General features: G+C 38.9%; 1 protein-coding gene and 1 long non-coding RNA gene across 3 annotated transcripts; both read right to left on the reverse strand.

The window, feature by feature from the left end:
• Window positions 1-201: 201 nt before the first annotated feature.
• On the reverse strand, window positions 202-16,499 carry LOC124276928 (receptor-type tyrosine-protein phosphatase mu-like). Of its 2 annotated transcripts, XM_046712590.1 has the most exons (17): window positions 16,301-16,499; window positions 15,658-15,745; window positions 15,316-15,389; window positions 14,602-14,638; window positions 14,116-14,213; window positions 13,417-13,547; window positions 11,860-12,015; window positions 10,964-11,099; window positions 9,153-9,298; window positions 8,578-8,677; window positions 8,118-8,191; window positions 6,698-6,829; window positions 5,543-5,665; window positions 4,431-4,567; window positions 3,354-3,489; window positions 2,288-2,374; window positions 202-629 (listed from the first exon to the last, which is right to left on the reverse strand). In XM_046712590.1, the coding sequence occupies exons 8-16, from the start codon at window positions 11,010-11,012 to the stop codon at window positions 2,303-2,305; spliced, it is 969 nt and encodes a 322-aa protein (XP_046568546.1). In that variant the 5' UTR covers window positions 11,013-11,099; window positions 11,860-12,015; window positions 13,417-13,547; window positions 14,116-14,213; window positions 14,602-14,638; window positions 15,316-15,389; window positions 15,658-15,745; window positions 16,301-16,499; the 3' UTR covers window positions 202-629; window positions 2,288-2,302. The 2 variants fall into 2 exon arrangements, with proteins under 2 accessions (XP_046568546.1, XP_046568545.1); XM_046712589.1 differs by lacking the exon at window positions 202-629 and having other exon boundaries at window positions 2,219-2,374.
• A 1,174-nt stretch (window positions 16,500-17,673) lies between these two features.
• Window positions 17,674-20,154, reverse strand: LOC124276927. Its single transcript, XR_006898694.1, has 3 exons — window positions 20,013-20,154; window positions 19,226-19,360; window positions 17,674-17,791 (listed from the first exon to the last, which is right to left on the reverse strand). It is a non-coding gene; the product is annotated as an uncharacterized LOC124276927 (long non-coding RNA).
• Window positions 20,155-20,389: the final 235 nt, after the last annotated feature.

The following is a 20,389-nucleotide window of genomic DNA, read 5'->3' on the forward strand; positions in this document are numbered from 1 at the left end:
TTTCGGTACTTGAGACTAGTGTTTTCATTGTGATGCTTGACTATTTACGGTACTTCATGGTATGCTTGACACTGATCTTCGGTACTTGAGACTAGTGTTTCATTGTATGCTTGACACTGATTTTCGGTACTTGAGACTAGTGTTTTCATTGTATGGTTGGCACTGAATTTGGTACTTGAGACTAGTGTTGTCATGGTATGCTTGACACTGATATTTCGGTACTTGAGACTAGTGTTTTCATTGCGGTATGCTTGACACTGATTTTGGTACTTGAGACTAGTGTTTTCATTGTATGCTTGGCACTGATCTTCGGTACTTGAGACTAGTGTTTTCATTGTATGCTTGGCACTGATATTCGGTACTTGAAACTAGTGTTGTCATTGCATGCTTGACACTGATTTCCGGTATGTTTGAACTTTGTTTTGGTGCCAGTGTCTAGTATTTTCACAGTATTCATTTCCTGTGCGAAATTCTATAGGTGACACAGGTATTTGAAGTTGACAACGTTGATGAAACCCACAGAATGTCGTGCTGACAAAAGTATGTGATTCTCTCCCGTGGATATTGTTAATTCTTACAACAAAATTATGCGTACAAACCAACAGAGCCTGGGCTCCGCACCGCTCCATCTGTGAAAATCAAAAACGACAAAATGAGGATCTTAAACGTGATTTATTTCCTCAAAGCAGAAACGTTTGAATATTCATTTGAATACTTGACATAATGCCACTATCTCAAGTGTTTGTGTATGAGAAACGTTACTTTTAAGAACGTGTATACATGGTTTTCAAATTCAAATTGATACACCTCGATGTAAAGTACAGGGAAACGACATAGTGATAACTATTACTTTTTGACATCATTCCGGTATTTTAGAAAATACAATAAAAAATATAATCATATAAGCACCAAACATAAAAATTAATGAAACAATATGTAACTGATACCGATCTTATCGGTAATATTATATTAATTAATCATAAGCATTATAAATGTGACTAATCATATTAAAACATAATGACTGAAGAAAAACTTTTATTATTATCATTTAATGTCAGAAAAATAGATTTCAGAAGAGCATTATTAGTAAAAGTATTACAACATTGGAAAACCCAGCTGGTATGAAAACCAACAATCAGTTCCCTCTTTATATCTTTATGTATTTTATTGCATGGGTTTTGGAAGTATCTTAAGTGATAACTACAGTAATTGCCAACGTTATGGATTGACTACAACAGGATATTTCTCAAACAAAAGGCATAGGATACACTTAAGCTTGGAGGTGAGGTGAAATTGGGTTTAACGTCGTGCCTGAGAATATTTCGCTCATATGACGACGTGCATGCGTGTGTATGTGTATGTGCAGCTGCTTGTACTAGCCCAGACTGAAGCTGGTTTTATAGTGCTAGCCCACTGAGATACCATGCCGCAGTGAAGCATGACTCCGAGCCGACCCGTCCTTGTTGTACCCATTAATGCCGAGCGCCAGGCAGGGACCAACAAGTACCATATTTTAACGTCTCTTGGTATGACGCGGTCGGAGATCGAACCCGCGACCTACCGCTCTCCGGGCGGACGCTCTAACCACTACACCACGGAGGCGGTCTACTTAAGCTTGGAGGATTCGAACTGAACCAAACTGCTCTTTCTGTATTCCAGTTCCCGGAACAAAGGGACAATAATTGACGCGAGCAGCGTCACAAGTTCAGTGACTGTTCATGTATGACAAAAAGGCATATCTCTGTTTCATTTTTTCTTATGTCATTACATCTGGCCGATGTTTGATGTTATATATAGATATGAATATATGACACTGTTAAGAATAGAACCTCCTTTGTCAAGTTAATGATGAGTTCATGTATATATTTACAAGGTGAAAGTTATCAAGAAAGCCAACAATGAATTGACAAAGTCAGTGATACAGGATGAATGAACAATGATAGAAAATGAGATAGGGTGAAAGATAACACTATAACGCCAAAGCCAGTGGGACAGGATAGTATGTATGTACAATGAACAAGTGCACTTTGATAGATGATATGATTACAGCAAGAGTACTATTGACTACATAGATACGTTGTGTACAATGTCATACGAAAATTCATGAAATATTGCGAAAATTATTATTTTTGTGAAGTTGTCAGAAAAATTCATCTCAAAAATATTGCTACAACAATGTAACATAATGTACAAAATAAAATGGTTTGAGTCAATGGAACTCAGTATATCATCAGTGCTATAACAGATGATGGCCATGACGGAAGTAATGTCCTTCATTCAGCCATACGTGTTGGTTCTCTGATTACATGTTAGCGTACATGCAGGTATCTCGCAGGTACTCCTTCACCAAGTCGTAACAGAACTTGTACTGACCCTGGAAAAACGACCATAACTAACAAAGTATTTTGTGCTGTTGTTTCCTCAGATAAGTGAAACTGTAAAACATTCCCTGAATGGAATGTAACCACGATTTATCGTTTCAGCATTTATCTTTCATACTAATCGAAAGTGCAACTGAGAACACATTACATTAATCACTGAAAGAAGCGTGAATTCGAAACAGTTTCAGAATGTCAGGGACTTATCGCATGCAGAAAATGTTTTACCCGACGAAAGCTTTTTGAATAATGTGCATTCTGAATAAAGATACGATGTGGTTCAAACACAAATTGTTTGGCTCTGCCCCTCATAATTCAATATGTCCCATATGCGTTGACTAAGAGTTCCGAAGGTCACGACTTGAAATGAAATGGACGATGACATGAAATACAGCCAAGTCGTGCGCATTTTTCAAATTCTGAGCCAAACCTTAAAAAAATAGGTCTCAGTTTAAAATATGCGTGTCGATCAGATAACGGTGGAATCTAACATTCATGACCACTGGCGAAATTCTTCACAACTCTGCTCGATGGCAGATTTTGAAAAGAGATATGTGTAAATGCCATTTAAAACCTGGTTTTGTGTTTCTAGAATGTATTATGGATGCCTGCCATACATATTTTTTACAGAAAACACAAAGAAAATATCTTAAAGAAAGATTTATACAGTTTGGGAGAATATAGAACTCCGGTTTTTACATTCCTTAAACTGTGAAGGACGAGTGAGTGAGTGTGGTTTTACGCCGCTTTAAGCAATATTCCAGCAATATCACAGTGGGTGACACCAGAAATGGGTTTCGCACATTCTACCCATGTGGAGAATCGAACCCGGGTCTTCGGCGTGACGACGGAATGTTTTGACCACCAGGCTACCCCACCGCCCCTTGATTTCATACGACTTGACTAAGCAGTGAGCATTGGGTTTTTCTTCATTCCACTGTTCTGTCGTTCCTGGATGAAGTATTTAATACTCACATACGACTGGATGAATTGGGGTCTGATACACTGAAGTTCTCGGATGGTCAGGTAGATGTCCACTTCTTTGTCCAGTCTCAGTCTGCTGATGATGTTGAGGACACTACAGAACACTCCACACAGTCGGGCACCGTCGCTGTGTTGGACAAGGAAACTTTAGATTAGCTTAAACATATTCTATTCACAAAGTTAAAAGGATAGGGGTCAAGCTCTTATAACTTGTGTAGCCCGTCTCCCCAGAGTATCTACAATAACAACATTTCAGTGCACGCAATCGTTGGAAACAGAGGAAGACTGACATTTCAGGGGAAATATTACAGTACAAAATGTTTGCAGAAGGAAAACTTTTGGAATCATTCTGATTTGCTTATATGCTGACGTACAATTTTTAATATATTTTTATGATTTGTCAGATCTGCAATCACGTTATAGGACGTTATGGTACGTTATGGTACTTACGTAATTCAATCTCATGAATGTCTCTGTGGTACGTTTGCCTTTGACATTGTTAAACATGTATTTCTTTATTGTAAAGAAACGCAGTATGAAAGAGACAGACTAACTGAAGATTTAATCGACATTCTTGATGTAGAAACGTTTAGTAACCTTTGGAATAATGATGACGATATATTACTCTGTTTTCTACTTTGGGGTCGCCCTAATCAGTGCACGAAGGACCTCGACTATGAAACATGGACAAGGTGCATAAGCCGAATATGCACCAGAACTATTAAGTTGTGGGAAACGATATTTCTATGAATGTGTATAATTTCTGACATGTGTAAATACCATACAACATAATACCATATGTGTATATCCATATAATACCATATTGATTTACTTGTTGTAATGTACCTGTAAACCTTGTATTTATCTTCATATGCTATGGAGGAAACAAAAGTATATCTATCTATCTATGACGGAATATCTGTAATAGGGGCAAATACAATACCATAGAAGTAGGGAATTAGACTCTAAGAGCTGACAAATATACTAACGGACACTGTGTTATAAGGACACAAATAGTATGCGCGATGCTGAAAATGATTCAACCGTCGTAATTAAAGTGCCACATACAGGCAGTGTACAAGTGTCTTGTGTTCTTCAGAACTGCCTTTTCTTCCAATCTCATTCACAAACTCTAGCATCGGTTCTGTAGGCCCGGGGATCTGGGATCTCACTTTGAACACACGGATCTGGTGGAGTGTGTTATCCTGAAGATAAAGAAGATGATTATTGGATCAAAGGTACGTAGCAAGACTTTGGGACTAGTGGTGGTCCGATTAATTGAAATAATCGAAGATTGGTCGCAGTGACTTAACGACCAAGCAATCGATCATGTTTTCTCATAATCGAACACAAACAATTCTGGAACACTTGTTTTCATCAACAATATTTTTTCACAAAGGTTGGTTTTATCTATTGCATTTCATAAGCACTACAAGTTTGTTCCAAGTCATGATTGAATTCATCTTAAAGACACCAAGAAAATTTATATTTCTAACATACTAGTCATCCTTTAAAGATGTGAAATTTTGCCCCAAACACCCAAACAGTAACTTCATATGGTTTTTTTCCTTATTTTTGTGCATTAACAAATTTCATGAATGGCGCTAACCAATTAGTTTCGATGATTGATCGGTGGTAATGAACCAATCATCAATTATGAGATTTTAACCAATTCCCAACACTAATTTGGACTGTTTTGTTGCTAACTCCTAATGTATTTCAGCTATAGAACTCACTGAGGTGCATTTACAGCCTATACTCTACTCGCTTTAGTCCAAATATATACCCGTGAAGACCAGTGAAGATCCGGGTTAGAACTGGTCTTCAGGAACGAATGCTTGTCGTTAAAGGTGACAAACGGGATCGGGTGGTCAGACTCGCTGACTTACATGTCAGCGAATCCCAATTGCGATCTTTTATAAACTGCTACCATATAGAAATGACCGTTATACATCACCTTCAATAGCATTGGGGAAACTCATATTTTATGTCGACGTGCTACTTTTCAGATTCGTAAAAAGTATATCGACACTATACAGACTGTTTTAAGAATTGTAAACGTTTAATATTTAAAGATCTCAGAATCGGCCGCACAGACGTAGGCAATATGTTCAGAAGGATTGTTGTCCCAAGTATCAGTTTGGTCACAAACAACGTCATGTTTAGTTGTGCAACAATACCTGTTCTCTAAGAGCCAAGTTAAGCTCCATCTCAGTGAAACTGTCTCGTGATGTGTCTTCCTTCAGTGTGGTGAGGCGGAACGGTCCTATGTTCAACGATTCATTCTTTCTTGGATATATGGCCTACGACGTGGAAGATAAAGACATAACTCAGCAATTCCCATGATGCACTTGGAATGATAGCAATAACAACAATAACTACTCTCTGTGTTGGTGCTACGTACCCAGTCATATGAAATGCATGCTAACACACCTCCTTACAAGCAATAGACACATATTATTTCATTACAAAGCTATTCTTCTCATTACACGTTTCTAACTGAACAAGACCCGTGAAGAAATTGTCTTTATGCTTGTTGTCAGAGGCGACTAACGGATATCGGGTGGTAAGGCCTACTGACTTGGTTGCACATGTCATCGTATTCCAAGTGCGTAGATCGATGCTCGTGATATTGATCACTGGGTTGTCTGGTCCAGACTCGATTATTTACACACCACCGCCATATAGCTGGAATATTGCTGAATGCGGCGTAAACAACAAACAAATGAACCAATACTACCTTGACTTCATGAGCAACTTTTGTATTGATAATCCGGCATACTATAGTCCGTTTGGCTCAAAAGCGGACCGGTGAATTGCAATCTAACTCGAAAACTAATAAACATAAAATTTGTTTGCAGATTTTTGTCCTAAAAATAAAAAGTTGTTTAACGAACAATCATTAACATATTGACACAGTTCACTATTTTGTTACGAGGGAGGAGTGCAGAGAAAGGGACAACCAGGTGTTAGAGAAGCACGTGCACAAGTGCCGACAAAGTTATTGATTCATTAACCTGTGCTGTGCCGTCTCCATCCTTCCTCGCACACCTGGCTGTCCCTTTCTCTGCACTCCTCCTCGTAACAAACAGTGAACTATTTTAATGATAGTTTGTTAAACAACTTTTATTTTTAGGACAAAAATTCTGCTAAAACCTCACAGAGTGGGTATGATGTTTTGATTATGATCAGCGTTTCATTGAGTATGTTATGTTTATTAGTTTTCGAGTTAGATTGCAATTCATCGGTCCGCTTTTGAGCCAAACGGACTATAGTATACTTACATGAGCCTAACACATGTATATGTGTGTTGTTGTAGTTCTTGTATTACCTACCTGATTCTCCCCCTCATCTTCCAGACAGACGATGGTGAAACAGTCATGGTCAAAGACCAACCTCCAGAAGTCTACAACAGTATCTTTTAGCGGGGTCTGGGTTGCTATCAAACCCAAGGGTTGTGTTGCCGACTGCAGGGAGAAAAATCATCCAAAAAGTTACTTTCATTTACTATCAGTCAGTCGATTAATCTCTCTTCATGGCAATAGCATGGTTATTGCCTACTGTGTACTGGCTACTCACATATGATATATAGAATATATAATGTATTTGTAATATATAATGATCCTCTTATCCCACGGGATAGTGGGGTGGCCGAGTGGTTAAAGCGTTCGCTAGTCATGCCGAAGACCCGGGTTCGATACCCACATGGGTACAATGTGTGAAGCACATTTTGGTGTCCCCGCTGGAATATTGCTAAAAGCGGCGTAAAACTCACATATCCCTCCGGGTACCCATTCACTGCTGGGTGAAAATGCCTGAGATAAGACATGTTCACGTGTGCTTCGTTGTGGGACAGGATTGAATCACTCCTAGCTGCCAAATACGGTTACCCCTCCAAGGACTCTATGTGACCCAACGCTGCTTAACTAAAGGAGAAGGTGTGTACTTGACAGAGCCAGGAGATGTATAGCTCTCGCACCAATTTAAGGAGAATGTGTGTACTTGACAGGGCTAGGCTAGGAGATGTATAGCTTCCGCTCCAACCTAAGGAGAAGGTGTGTACAGGTTCAGACAATCAACAGAAGAGCCAAGATACCGGATGCCGGTTTAGAGAGCGTTAATTACTGTACAAACAGTCAAGTGGGCGGTCTTTGTTGTGCCGAAATACGGAATAGGTTGCCGCCAGATAAGAGGGCGTGTATATGATCATAAATTAACTAGCTCTGCCGGGACCAAATTCTAGTGCCGGTATTGAGAGCATGCCGGATTGGAGGGCTGTCGGTTTAGAGGGCTTCCACTATATTTGACAGGGTTAGGAGATGTATGGGTCCCGCACCAGATTGTTAATATGGAGGCTGTGTTAAGGCACATATCGGTTGATACCTTTTGAATACTTCAAAAAGTTCAATGCACCTACATAAATAAAATTCCACTATCCTGGCTGAATTGGTCATATACATTCCATTTTTTAATAATCATTTGTTTTAAGGAATCTCTGTGATACCTATTGGTTAACAACTTCTAAAGATTCGTCAAGTGTATGTCATGGGACCTACACTTGGATCTGTTTTGTCATATCGTACGTCATTTTCTCATAACATATCGAACGTCATCATTTTTTTCTCATAACATATCATACGTAATTTCTCTCATACCATATCGTACTTTACTGTTGTCATAACATATACTACGTCGTTTTTATCATAACATACTGTACGTCATTTTGTCATTAACAGATACAGTCGACGTACTTACTGGAACTATAACGGCGTTGATGTAATCGTTGTGGTCTGCGACAGGAGTTGAGAGAAAAGGCCGACCTCTGTTGGCTGGAAGCACATGGTGGATGTAAATACGTGCACAACGCATGTAAATTAAATTCAATTGAACCGTGGATTATTCCTTCAGCACGGGATCGGTAAAAGCGTCTGCTCATCCTGTAGAAACCCGGGTTCGATTCCCCACATGGGTACAATGTGTGAAGCCCATTTCTAGTGTCCCCTGTGGTGATGTTGCAGGAATATTGCTAAAAGCAGCGTAAAACCATACTCACTCCTTTACCACCACGGCTGTTATTTATATTATGCATCTGTGTCGGCTGGAGTGGGAGATTTTATGACACTATAATCATAAACTTTTAAACTGAACAGATACAAAGGAAAATGAAGAAAATCGTGCTATCAACTTGGCTGACAATGCGAAGTCGAATACAAACCTGGGACAATATTCTTGTTTCTGTTTTTGCCAACATTTGCTGGAAGATAAGCATCAGATACCAGTTTCTCTGGGATCTCCATCTTCGCGGATTCAAGAGACTGAAAGCAATAAATGAACACATCACCACATCACTTCAGCGTATACAGGAATACATTATTACAATACATGCGGTGTACAGAATCTTTAATACAGACATAACAATACATCACTTGTTTTTTATTGATGTAAAACTTTGTGAGGTATGGCGTCTACAGGGTGAAACGCATTTACTCGATCGACAGAGTTATGTCCCTTTGAACGCAATCAATACCGACTGCAACATACCTGATAGGAATATGCTGCTGAGACGCCCATAAACATAACAATAGCAACATTTCTTTCTACTGGTGTTAGAAAAACCCATTTCTATTAAATCGGCAAAACATTTTAAATGATCATAAGTATCTCTGTATCATTGAATGAGTCTGTTTTATGCTCGTTCAAGCCGCCACTTATTACTAAATAATTAAAAACAACTGCAAGAACCAATAAATAGTTCAATATTCTCACGGTAGTAAAACTGATATTCCGCACCTGAAACTGTCTGTTCATCTCTATGTCCTGTTGTCTGGAGTATTTCAGGCGGTACCAAACTTTCCCTCGAAGTCGGACAAGGTGAAGAAAGTTCCCCGACTCTCGATGGCTTCCATGACAGACTCGTGCACGAAACGGTACTGCTCCTGTAACCACGAGTGAGTGAGTGAATGAGTATGGTTTTACGCCGCTTTTAGCAATATTCCAGCAATATCAAAGCGGGGACACCAGAAATGGGCTTCACAAATTGCACCCATGTGGGGAATCGAACCCCGGTCATCGGCGTGACGAGCGAACACTTTAACCACGAGGCTACCCCAACGCCCCTGTAACCACGAAGTTTGTTTTCATTACAGACAACTTCAAGTGTAGCTATATGCATTCAGTCCATGTACAACAGTTAGTAGATTCCAATTCTACAGATCAATAAGGAAACAATTTATCCGAGACATAATCTGATAAAATTTCAAATATTCTGCCAAACTCTGTGTTCATTTACATTTTTAAGCATCCAAGGTATTTTTTCTCCGCGAATGAATATGCCAAATGGGAGTTGACAGGGTGCGTGTGTTGATTCACACAGCAATGGAAAATATGTATAGCTATGCACAAGATATACTTCCTATCAAAAGTTTAGACTCACTATTGTAAAAATATAGCCACTTCAGGCAACTGTTGTAAACTAAATTTTGCAAAATATTCCATACTGTTTAAAGGTACTGTTTACACATGAACTGATGTATTGTAAAACAAATTCGTATGGATGCAAAGATTATTGTCACGAGTTCAAGAAATGAAACACTCAGTGAAAATTGGCGAATTCTTAACAAAACTTTACTCCAAAACGCAGCTGTTCACATGCACGATATCTGCACATGCTTTACAGCAATTCAATGCATGATCCTCGAGCAATTCATCTGCATAAAGTTTACACTTGGTTCTCCCAAGTAATCGGAGAAATCAATCTTCGTTGTAACCACATATATATATATATACATAACATACAGCGAGTGTTTTAAGTGAGTCTAAACTTTTGATGGGAAGTATATATGCAACTCTTCCACAAGCTTGATGTTACTTTTGACGCATTTATGATTATACGCCGCTTGTAGCAATATTCCAGCAATATCATAGCAGGTGACACCAGAAATGGGCTTCACACATTATACCAATGTGGGGAATCGAACCCTGGTGTTCGGCATGACTAGCGATCCAGTAGGCTACCCCGCCGCCCATTATTTCTAAAGAGGGTAACAGAAATGTGGAAACGATGAACATAAACGGGCTCGGTCAATACCGATTAAATATATGACTCGGTTGATATTTCCCAAATTAAATAAACTGACTGACTGACTGAGTTTGGTTTTACGCCGCTTTTAGCAATATTCCAGCAACATCACGGCGGGGACACCAGAAAATGGGCTTCACACATTGTACCCATGTGGGGATTCGAACCGGGTCTTCGGCGTGACGAGCCAACGCTTTAACCACTAGGCTACCCCACCGCCCCAATTAAATAAACACGTATGATGAATTCGTTATATCAAAAATCACGGATATTTATATTCTCACTAGTGATGAGCTATACATGGTTTCAATGGAAATCTATGGGAATGGTTTGAAACTTCTCCGTCCGGGTCTGGAAGCGCGGGGTCCGGCTAGGCGAGTACAATTACTGAAGGTAAGTTTCGGTTCACCTAAAAATCGTCCGGGTTTCCAGATATACGGGGTTCGAGTAAACGGGGTTTGACTGTATATATAACTGTAATAAGCACTAAGATTTCTCGTCAACTTTAAAGGTGTGTACCCACCACAGTCTGCACCATGTTCATCCTTGCTTCCCTCAACTTGGACACACATGCGAACACGTTCACTTTGTTCAGAGACTCGGCTTCATCAAAGAGGTTGTCCAGAGCAATGAACGTTCCCGTCCGGCCAACGCCAGCACTATAAATACAGGGGACATACACTAGGTTACAGTTGAGTCATTTCTGTACAATATCGGTACATTTACTTATGTGTGACTATGTTATGTACCATTCGATACACATGTACCAACAATGCAGAGACGAGTAGCTTTGAATCATTTTCGTCATTTCTTGCTGGTGTATGTTATTATTGAAATGGATATGCCATATGACATTGTTCGTGTTATTTTTTAAGTGGATAGTCTATATGACAATTATTCGTGTAATTATTGAAATGGATATGCCATATGACAATTGTTCGTGTTATTATTGGAATGGATATGCCACATGACAATTGTTTCATATGTTATTTTTGGTGTAGGGCTAAAACCCCAGTAAAACCAAACTAACGCTTTCGTTGTGTATCTCCACCATCTCCCCCTCCCCATATACTCAGAGTGTATTATAATTTATAATAACATACAGATTTATAGATGTATTTATCCGTAACATATGTTTTATTGGGTTTTACACTTTCTTAGTAAAGTACAGATTCTAGTACTTTTGTTCAGTCCCATCCGGGATTCGAACCTACACCCTCAGAGTCAGACACCTAATTCGCTCAGTCACCGCGGGCTTCCATTGTTCGTGTGGATTATTGAAATGGATATGCTACATGACAATTGCTTCTTGCGTCGCCTACTCAACGCCTGAATTATTGTGCGTGTGTGCGTACGTGTGTCTGTATGTGTTTGTTGCTCAACGAAAATGCAAAACCAAGAAGTGTGAACTACCCACACCTGCAGTGTACTACCACAGGTCCAGTAATATCCTCCTCTGATGACGTCATACTCCTGTACTGCTTCCAGAAGCCAACCAGAGCCGGTGCTGATGGAACATCATGGTCAGGCCAAGACGTGAAGTGGAGCTGCGGTCACTGTCCACTTGTCTGAGGGCTTTAAGTGAAGGTATTTAACATGCATTACTTTGGCTGATAGATATGTTATTTATATATAGTAACTTATGACATAATGTACTACACATCAACAAAACAGCGAAATGAATTAAATCAAATCTCTATGTTTCCTTTCACCTATGTGGGTGAGAGAAGTATGATTTGTAATGTAAGTAGGTTGACGACTTATAAGGTACCATTGATCCATTGTCGCCAAAACCCAGCAAAGGCAAAATGCAGTTACTTAAAGGTCACATGCAACCAAAAATCAAACATAATTAAAACACAATTATCACTTATTCATGACATATAATATGCATTGCTGATAATGAAAAACAAATAAAACAAAATTATAAGCGTATAATCGCAAATCAAAAGTGCACAATATTTTGTACTTGGGGTTTACCTCCCTCGAAACGAAGCAGACGGGATACCGAACCCAGTCAGAGCGGGTGGGTGTGCACTCAAGTGTAACGGCTGGTTCATTTGCAGATGCCGCCCTCATGCACGGCTCATTGTGTGTGTATATATAGAGATGTTGGGTTTTGTAAATACATGCTCATTTTTGTGTATAACATTTTGCAATCAACAGAAATCATAACATGTCATTTGTTCAAGTATCACGCCTGCCTGTCTGTGTAATTACATAATGTGTACAGAGACCGAACTCGGGGCCATAAATCAATGCATTTTGTTTATGGTGTATAGCCTGATTGGTGTTAAGTTCAAATTGCATGTGGTCAGTGATAGCAGCTGTGTATTGAATATTGTCATTAGCAGACAGGCAGGCAGACACACGGGTGTCAATAAAACAAGACATTGAGTTTAGTCTGTGACAACGACATATCTATATCACAGTGGGAAATTGTGTCAACGCTAAATAATGGCATTGCTTTTTAAGTATAGAACTGAGAAAGTGACTCGGTAAGAAGAACTTGTGGTGAAATAGACAAATGAAATTATATAAACAGTTAATTTACTGTCATAACATATAAAAAGCTCGCGCCTGTGAGATATCAACAAAACATTAGAAAAATAGCTCACACCAAAGCCTTCACCGAGTATTCACCGGACAACCCGCTTCCAAGCTGCGCGAACCTACTTCACTGCGCACGTGCTATAAGCGCAGCCCAGCTGTTGAAACCCGTTTTCCCCAGAAAAGTCTGGGGAAAATTAGAGAAACGTTTGAACTCCGATTTCGCGCGGTTTTTTTCATCGCGTTATTTTTCAACTTTATAAGTTGAATTTGCATTTTTGACGATTCGTTTCGGTAAGTCCATACCGAAAGGTATCAGAATCTGCAAAGTTGTGTTTTACGTTGCATGTGACCTTTAAGGGGAAAATCACAGTGTCATGCCAACCGCCATTCCTACATGTATCCGATAAAGTCATTCAAATTTACCGTCTTGGAGTGCTGAACCAGGAATTTCCTGATGGTGAAATCCGCCCTGACAGTTGATAGGAGTGGCTTGATAACAATTTTTCACACTTCTTATCCCTCGTGCCATCTGGCCAGTACTGCTCACACTTTTTCTATTAACAAACCCAATGATACATTAATGATATATATAGACAGTAAAAGAAGTTTATTGTAATTTAGGCCTCCGGCCCAATCACTGATTAAACAAAATGTACAGTAACTTTACACGATTTGGCGTTACATGCAGTATTACATCAGTTTCAATGTACAATATTTGTTTTCTTTTTAAACATTATATAAACAGAAATATGCATAATTCCATTATTCATTCTGAAAGGCCATAAAACACGTTCTGCCACTTATGAAGCATTTTAAGCAAAATAGCGATAATATTCTGAACCTCTAAATGACTATGTAACGATCTGTGATGGACGTCAATCAATAACTGTGAAACCTGATACAATATCCAGAGACACCTTTTTAAATTTGATTTATATCGTATACAACTAGGTATAGTGAACCGTTAAACAATGTGTATTATTACATTCTGGCGTAAACAGGCATCAAAACATAATTATGTAAATACACAAGGAAATTGTGTTCTCAAGGTTGTTTGTATAGCCTTTGGATGGACAGTTAATGTTCAGTTATCAGCAGACAAGTACTGTTCAACAGACCTACCCTGTTCAGTTCCATTACTCTGGTTAGCATGATGATCTGTGACACGTTTTCTTGCCATATCATTCTCCAGAAGTCATCCACGGTTACACTATTTGGTCCTGGAATATTTGAAGTGTTTATCAAGCTTTTCATAGAGAAACATATAGTAAATGATCATCATTGTTTATATGAAGTGAACAAGTATCATTGTATGCCAAATAGTAACTAAATACACATGCCAAATTTAATGCACAATGGAATCCACTCATATTACTTTTTCTTCACACCAAACACAAAAGTATGAATGATGGGTATGGTTTTATGCCGCCTTTTAGCCATATTCAAGCAATATTACGGCGGGGGACACCAGAAAGATGCTTCGCAGACACCTGCATAGATATGACGTAACGGTGTTTTAGTGTTATCCATATTTCAAAAAACATATTGCATTCCAAAGCAACATACCGGTGATTTCAAGGTAAAAAGAAATCACTCTGCAAAACATACCTTGAGCAGCTATGAAAACGTTTGCTTCGTGGAAGCCCTGGAAGAAATGAATATATATTAATGATTTAACAATTTAACTTGTGGTATGACCTTAATTCCCAAATTAAGGGTCGCTACACGTAAGCATAAAAAGATATATATTTCAAGTGTTTCTTGCTGAATATATGTCCTAATTTTGACAACACATGTCATGTAGAGATATTATAGGTAGATGAAGGTAAAGGTTTTCCAACTCGCTTTTCATTCAAATAGTCACTTAGGCCATGAAAGAAATTTCAAATGAGTGAGTGAGTTAAAATGCATAGTCACATCGGCAATATTTCTGCAATATCGTGACTACAACAAGTCATTTATTGATAATAAATAACGGTACATTAGAAACTCTATCGACAAACTACAGTAAGATAACTACATTATCACAGACGGATAATTAAAACTAACAAGAGATCACAACGCAAGGGACCATGGCGACCTAGTTTTGCTACCTGCATGGAGCCTAGCTGGATTTACATTATTTCTTCTGGTGTTGGTGTGTTTTTGCACAAATTCGCCGAAAGAAATTATGAAGTCTTAAAGTTTTAAAAAAAAGTCACAATCACTGCAAGTTTTACAAACGGGTTTGTAGTCGCCTGTATATATGCATCTTCGAAAACACACATCTATAGTCCCTATAGTCGTTCATTAATCACCACATTGTAGGGAGCAGCAGCTGACCTGGACATAGCTGGCGTGGATGTAGTCGCAAGTAGCGTCTCCATCAGGGGCCAGGACAACGCGGCTCTCATCATCTGCAACACAAGTACCAGATACTTCAGAAAAGTGAGAAGCATGACGTAGGCACGTGTTGCCACAAGTACCGTGCTGACAAACAAACATTAATTATATATAACTGTCCGAACATATTTTCACTCTCACCCAACTACGAGCGATAGCTAAGGGGCGCAACTCTGTACAACACAGCAACAATGATTTTTTTCCATCTAACCGTCTTATTTTGAAAAATATAAACGGTATACAAACACAGTATAAAGAATATCCACATAGCACACTACTTACATGGAAACAGAGCCAGGAATCTGTTTCTCTTCTTATTTTCAGGTTTCAGACCCTCCTTGTGCTCTTTAGCCAGTCCATGACGTAACAGCTTGGTAAAAGATGCAGTACAATTACAACGGAAAATAATACATAGATTTTATTCCATGCAAAATATATGCAGCTGTGAAGCCAATGTGATAACTCGTCATCAGTACCTAATGACATAGAAACATTTAAGTGAATATTGTTCTAGCAAACATTGCGACATTTTGGCGGGAATGCCAGAAAAGGGATTCACACATTATACCTGTACGGAATGAACCCAGGTCTGGCCAGCTGACTCTTTAACCACTTGGTTATCGAGAATACTCGAAACATCTAAAGTAAGCGTAGTCGTCTTTCTTATCGTTTATCAAAGACCACGCCAATCTCTCCCATAGTATTTGAGTGTGTAAGTGATTATTGTTTTGCGACGCTTTTGGGAATATCCTAGCCAGAAAAGGACATTGTACCCATGTAGGGAATCGAACTCGTGCCTTTAAACTTTCGGCACCCCTACCATCCCCTGTAGCAATTGTCTTCCAGAACACATGTACTACTTGTGTTACATTTGAATTTGCAAATGAACACAAATTTTGTCATACCTTATAGAAATTATCCTTACCTTGTACTCTTGTTCGAATCCCGCACCTCCCACTCTTTGTCTGACGTACTGTCTGAGTCTATCAGGGTACACACCTTACGTGGGGTTGGGAGGACGTTATAGTATGTGTCCGAGTTCTCGTACACGTGGTTTGCAGGGGATCTGGGTTTCTTCGATGGCTTAACCGGCTTCGCTGATTTGGAGGATGGGGATGCTGTCCTGTCGCCTAAAACACACGTAGCATCATCATATTTTTAAAACACATGCGTTCATTGCAATATGATTACCAATTGACATTGATTCTTACCACGAAGTATCCATTTGACACCAATACACATACTCAACGTAACGATTTGAATGAGTAATTTTGTTTAACGCCTCAATACCCAGCAATATTCAAGGCGGTGTGTAAAATGACAGACACATAGTAGGACCTATGATAAGATCATTGTTAACGCCTCAATACCCAGCAATATTCAAGCTATATGGAGGCGGTGTGTAAAAGGACAGACACATAGTAGGACCTATGATAAGATCATTGTTAACGCCGCAATACCCAGCAATATTCAAGCTATATGGAGGCGGTGTGTAAAATGACAGACACATAGTAGGACCTATGATAAGATCATTGTTAACGCCTCAATACCCAGCAATATTCAAGCTATATGGAGGCGGTGTGTAAAATGACAGACACATAGTAGGACCTATGATAAGATCATTGTTAACGCCTCAATACCCAGCAATATTCAAGCTATATGGAGGCGGTGTGTAAAATGACAGACACATAGTAGGACCTATGATAAGATCATTGTTAACGCCGCAATACCCAGCAATATTCAAGCTATATGGAGGCGGTGTGTAAAATGACAGACACATAGTAGGACCTATGATAAGATCATTGTTAACGCCGCAATACCCAGCAATATTCAAGCTATATGGAGGCGGTGTGTAAAATGACAGACACATAGAAGGACCTATGATAAGATCATTGTTAACGCCTCAATACCCAGCAATATTCAAGCTATATGGAGGCGGTGTGTAATATGACAGACACATAGTAGGACCTATGATAAGATAATTGTCAATGTGCACACGCTATGTACACACAATTTTCAAAAATTGTAAGAAAATCTGGCTTCTTTGAGCATTTACATAAAGCTTGCCATTAGTTATATACAGCCTTGTTGATGGTAAGCGACATCAAGATGTTTGAGATGTTTGGTAGATGTATTTGTGTGATAGATATGCAAAACAAAATCTTATCCCTTGACGATACAACGTAATATATGAAAGAGTACCGTGTAATATTAACATAAGAAACCAGTTAGATCACCTTTACTTCCAGTTTCAGAAAGTATCAATATCACATCAACACTGTATCGTTAAAGACTTACCGTCGTATATAAAACAGCACAGCGACAACGACGGCAGCTGAAAGCACCCCTACAACGACACCGACAATAAGTCCAGTCAACGACTGAGCGCCGCCTTCCTTGTTGCCCGTATGTGCTTCTGATGATGAAGGAACATATTGTTGTAAAAGACTGATATCATAAAAGCCCATCAAATGTAATCTCTAAACATTTATTATTTTTTTCCGAATTGATTAATACAATGCTACATATTTAAGTTCTTTTCAAAGTTTTGGTTTTGAGGTTCATTGCCTTTTAAAAGAACAAATTATTACCCTTTCTGGAACGCTTATCCTAATTGTTTAAATACTCGTAAATCTATAAAGCACACTTTTGTGCATATCTTTATTACTAATACCTTTCCAAGGGCACGACAATGTTTAACAGTTTCACTTTCCTAGGATAACATTAACACTAGTTTGCTTTTAACAGCTAAATCGGTTTCAAAATACAAGCGAAACAATGAGTATTTCTGGGATGTTGACGATATAGAGATTATTACAAACGCAAGTTTGTCATACGACTTATACGAAATGAAGTTTTGTCTCTCGCTCGGGCAATGCATAATTTTGCACGAGTTTCGTATAAATCGTATGGCACACTTGCGAGTGTAATAATGTATTTATCCAATAAAAAATAAGATGTTCACGGCACGAATCTCGGCAGGGATTTCCAACACTCAGCGCGCAAGAATACGAGATTTGGTAAGCTGGATATGTAGGTCAACAAATGTAGAGTGTTAGATGTATACAATTTTTTAACTGAAAAACAATTCCTAACGACAAATTCACGATAGCTGCTATCATTCATAGAAATTGAGAACGGACGTAGTAAATCTTATGAATGAGAAAGTAGTTCCCATTTGCGATGTAATGAGGTCATGGTCGAATTCAACCAATCAGTGACAAGCAAAACCACGTGAAGTGATATATGCACTACAGCACGTATTGAAAATATGACATGACGTATGTTCCACGATATGGATAATAAATACATTTCTACCTTTTTCTGTAGACAAACTCAGATCTGCCAGAGCACAATTCTACTATATGCTGAATCCCTTTAAACGCATGACCCATTCCAGGTCTCAAGAGATTTGCTGGTTTGTGTAGATCTCTAAATACTCATATACTTTCACATTTTACCGTCTCCTACATCAGTGTAAGATCACATTAGCATGTCTTGTTTCACATCAAGGTCTCAAGAAGTTGCCATTTTCGGTATCATTATACCATTTAAATAGCTTTTCTCCATTCCGAGGTTACACATCTGAAAATTGTTTCATACCTTGAGAAATGCTAGTCTATTAATTAATTCCTTATTAACAAATCTGTCCGCCTTTTTCAGTTTGATGTTCAGAATTTAAAGGTAAACAGAACTATATTCTTGTTGATACCATCAGTTCTTTCTGGCACAGTAGGAAAGTAACGTACGTTAAGTTCCTATGGTTAGTTATGCTTACAAACAAAAAAATACACAAATACATGACCAATATTGATTTCATAAGATTCCAGTAGAAATGATGTCAACGCACCTGTCACGCACAGATCCCCCTCAAATCCCGGCTCACATCCATGTACACAAGTCCCGTCTGTGTTACTGCATGTCCAGTTTAGACATCTACCACAGGACGAACTGCAATCCTGACCGTAGGTCTTGTTGAAACACCCTGTACACATATATACACAAAATACAGTGAAACAACTTTGAACTGATTAAAAGTATCAAAGTAGCAGTTTGTGTTGGCGTTGCCAATGTGAAAATGGCAGGGTGAATCACAGTGCCTTGTCATTCTGGGGTAAAAGTAACCCTGCAGGTAGTTTGGTTTCATCATCATCAGGTTTTCCAAACTTTGTCTTTGATGGTGTATTGGATGTTGTGTGCGTGAGGCAGTGAGAAACATAACAAAGAAAATCTCATTGATTTGCAATGTAGATGTGGATTAGCGATTCCTTATGAACTGTTTGAGAAGCATTCTAGAGGTTGCAATTAGCAGGAAGGACAGGTCTTTATGGATGATCAACTTCTTTATTGTATGATAGCGACATTTCGGTAGAGATGCCTATACCGTTTTCAAGCTTGAAATATAGAAGTTGATCATCCATAAAGACTTGTCATTCCTAAGATTCCACATGGAAGGCATCGGATGTATACAAGTCTTTTCTGTGCTGAAGTACTTCAATCTTGCTTGACAGTTGTATAAGAATCTATATTGAAACGTCGGTAGAGAAGACGTAGAGATGGTCATAAATACGGATATTGCCTTTAATTTAATATAAGGAAAAGCTATGAAATAGAGGAGGAGGATTCATTAATCTCACCCTGAGAGCAGAAAGGTTTTTCATATCCTACTTGACATCCGTTTTGACAATGGCCGGTCGTGCGGTTACACCTTTGTCCATCCTTGCAGTTACCACAGAGGGAGATGCAGTTGGTTCCATATCTCCCTTGTACGCATTCTTTGAAAGGAAAATGGAAATTTGCTCATGCAGTGTTGTGACCGACGATTCCGATAAATATAGTTGGAAGGGAAAATTGTCATATTTTATCACCATCAATGTTACTGTTTTAACTGGTTACTCGGGACGTAGCGGGGCGGGGTAACGAAAATACTTATCGTAATAAAGAAGTTGATCGTAAAATTCATCATTCTATTCGTACGACCTCTAGGATGCTCTCAACAGTTCATAAAGAGAAT

The sequence above is a fragment of the Haliotis rubra genome, unplaced genomic scaffold (genome assembly GCF_003918875.1).
Source record: "Haliotis rubra isolate DU_JTF1 unplaced genomic scaffold, ASM391887v1 Scf2155, whole genome shotgun sequence".
NCBI classification, from domain to species: domain Eukaryota; kingdom Metazoa; phylum Mollusca; class Gastropoda; order Lepetellida; family Haliotidae; genus Haliotis; species Haliotis rubra.

What these genes read in the sequence shown, in the direction of transcription:
- LOC124276928 (XM_046712590.1), bottom strand. Translation starts at nt 11,012, where the DNA reads ATGTGTGTCCAAGTTGAGGGAAGCAAGGATGAACATGGTGCAGACTGT. An exon ending in TGAACATGGTGCAGACTGTG is followed by an intron (nt 9,299 to 10,963) that starts GTGGGTACACAC and finishes TCGTGGTTACAG; the next exon opens with GAGCAGTACCGTTTCGTGCA. An exon ending in AAACAAGAATATTGTCCCAG is followed by an intron (nt 8,192 to 8,577) that starts GTTTGTATTCGA and finishes ATGTGCTTCCAG; the next exon opens with CCAACAGAGGTCGGCCTTTT.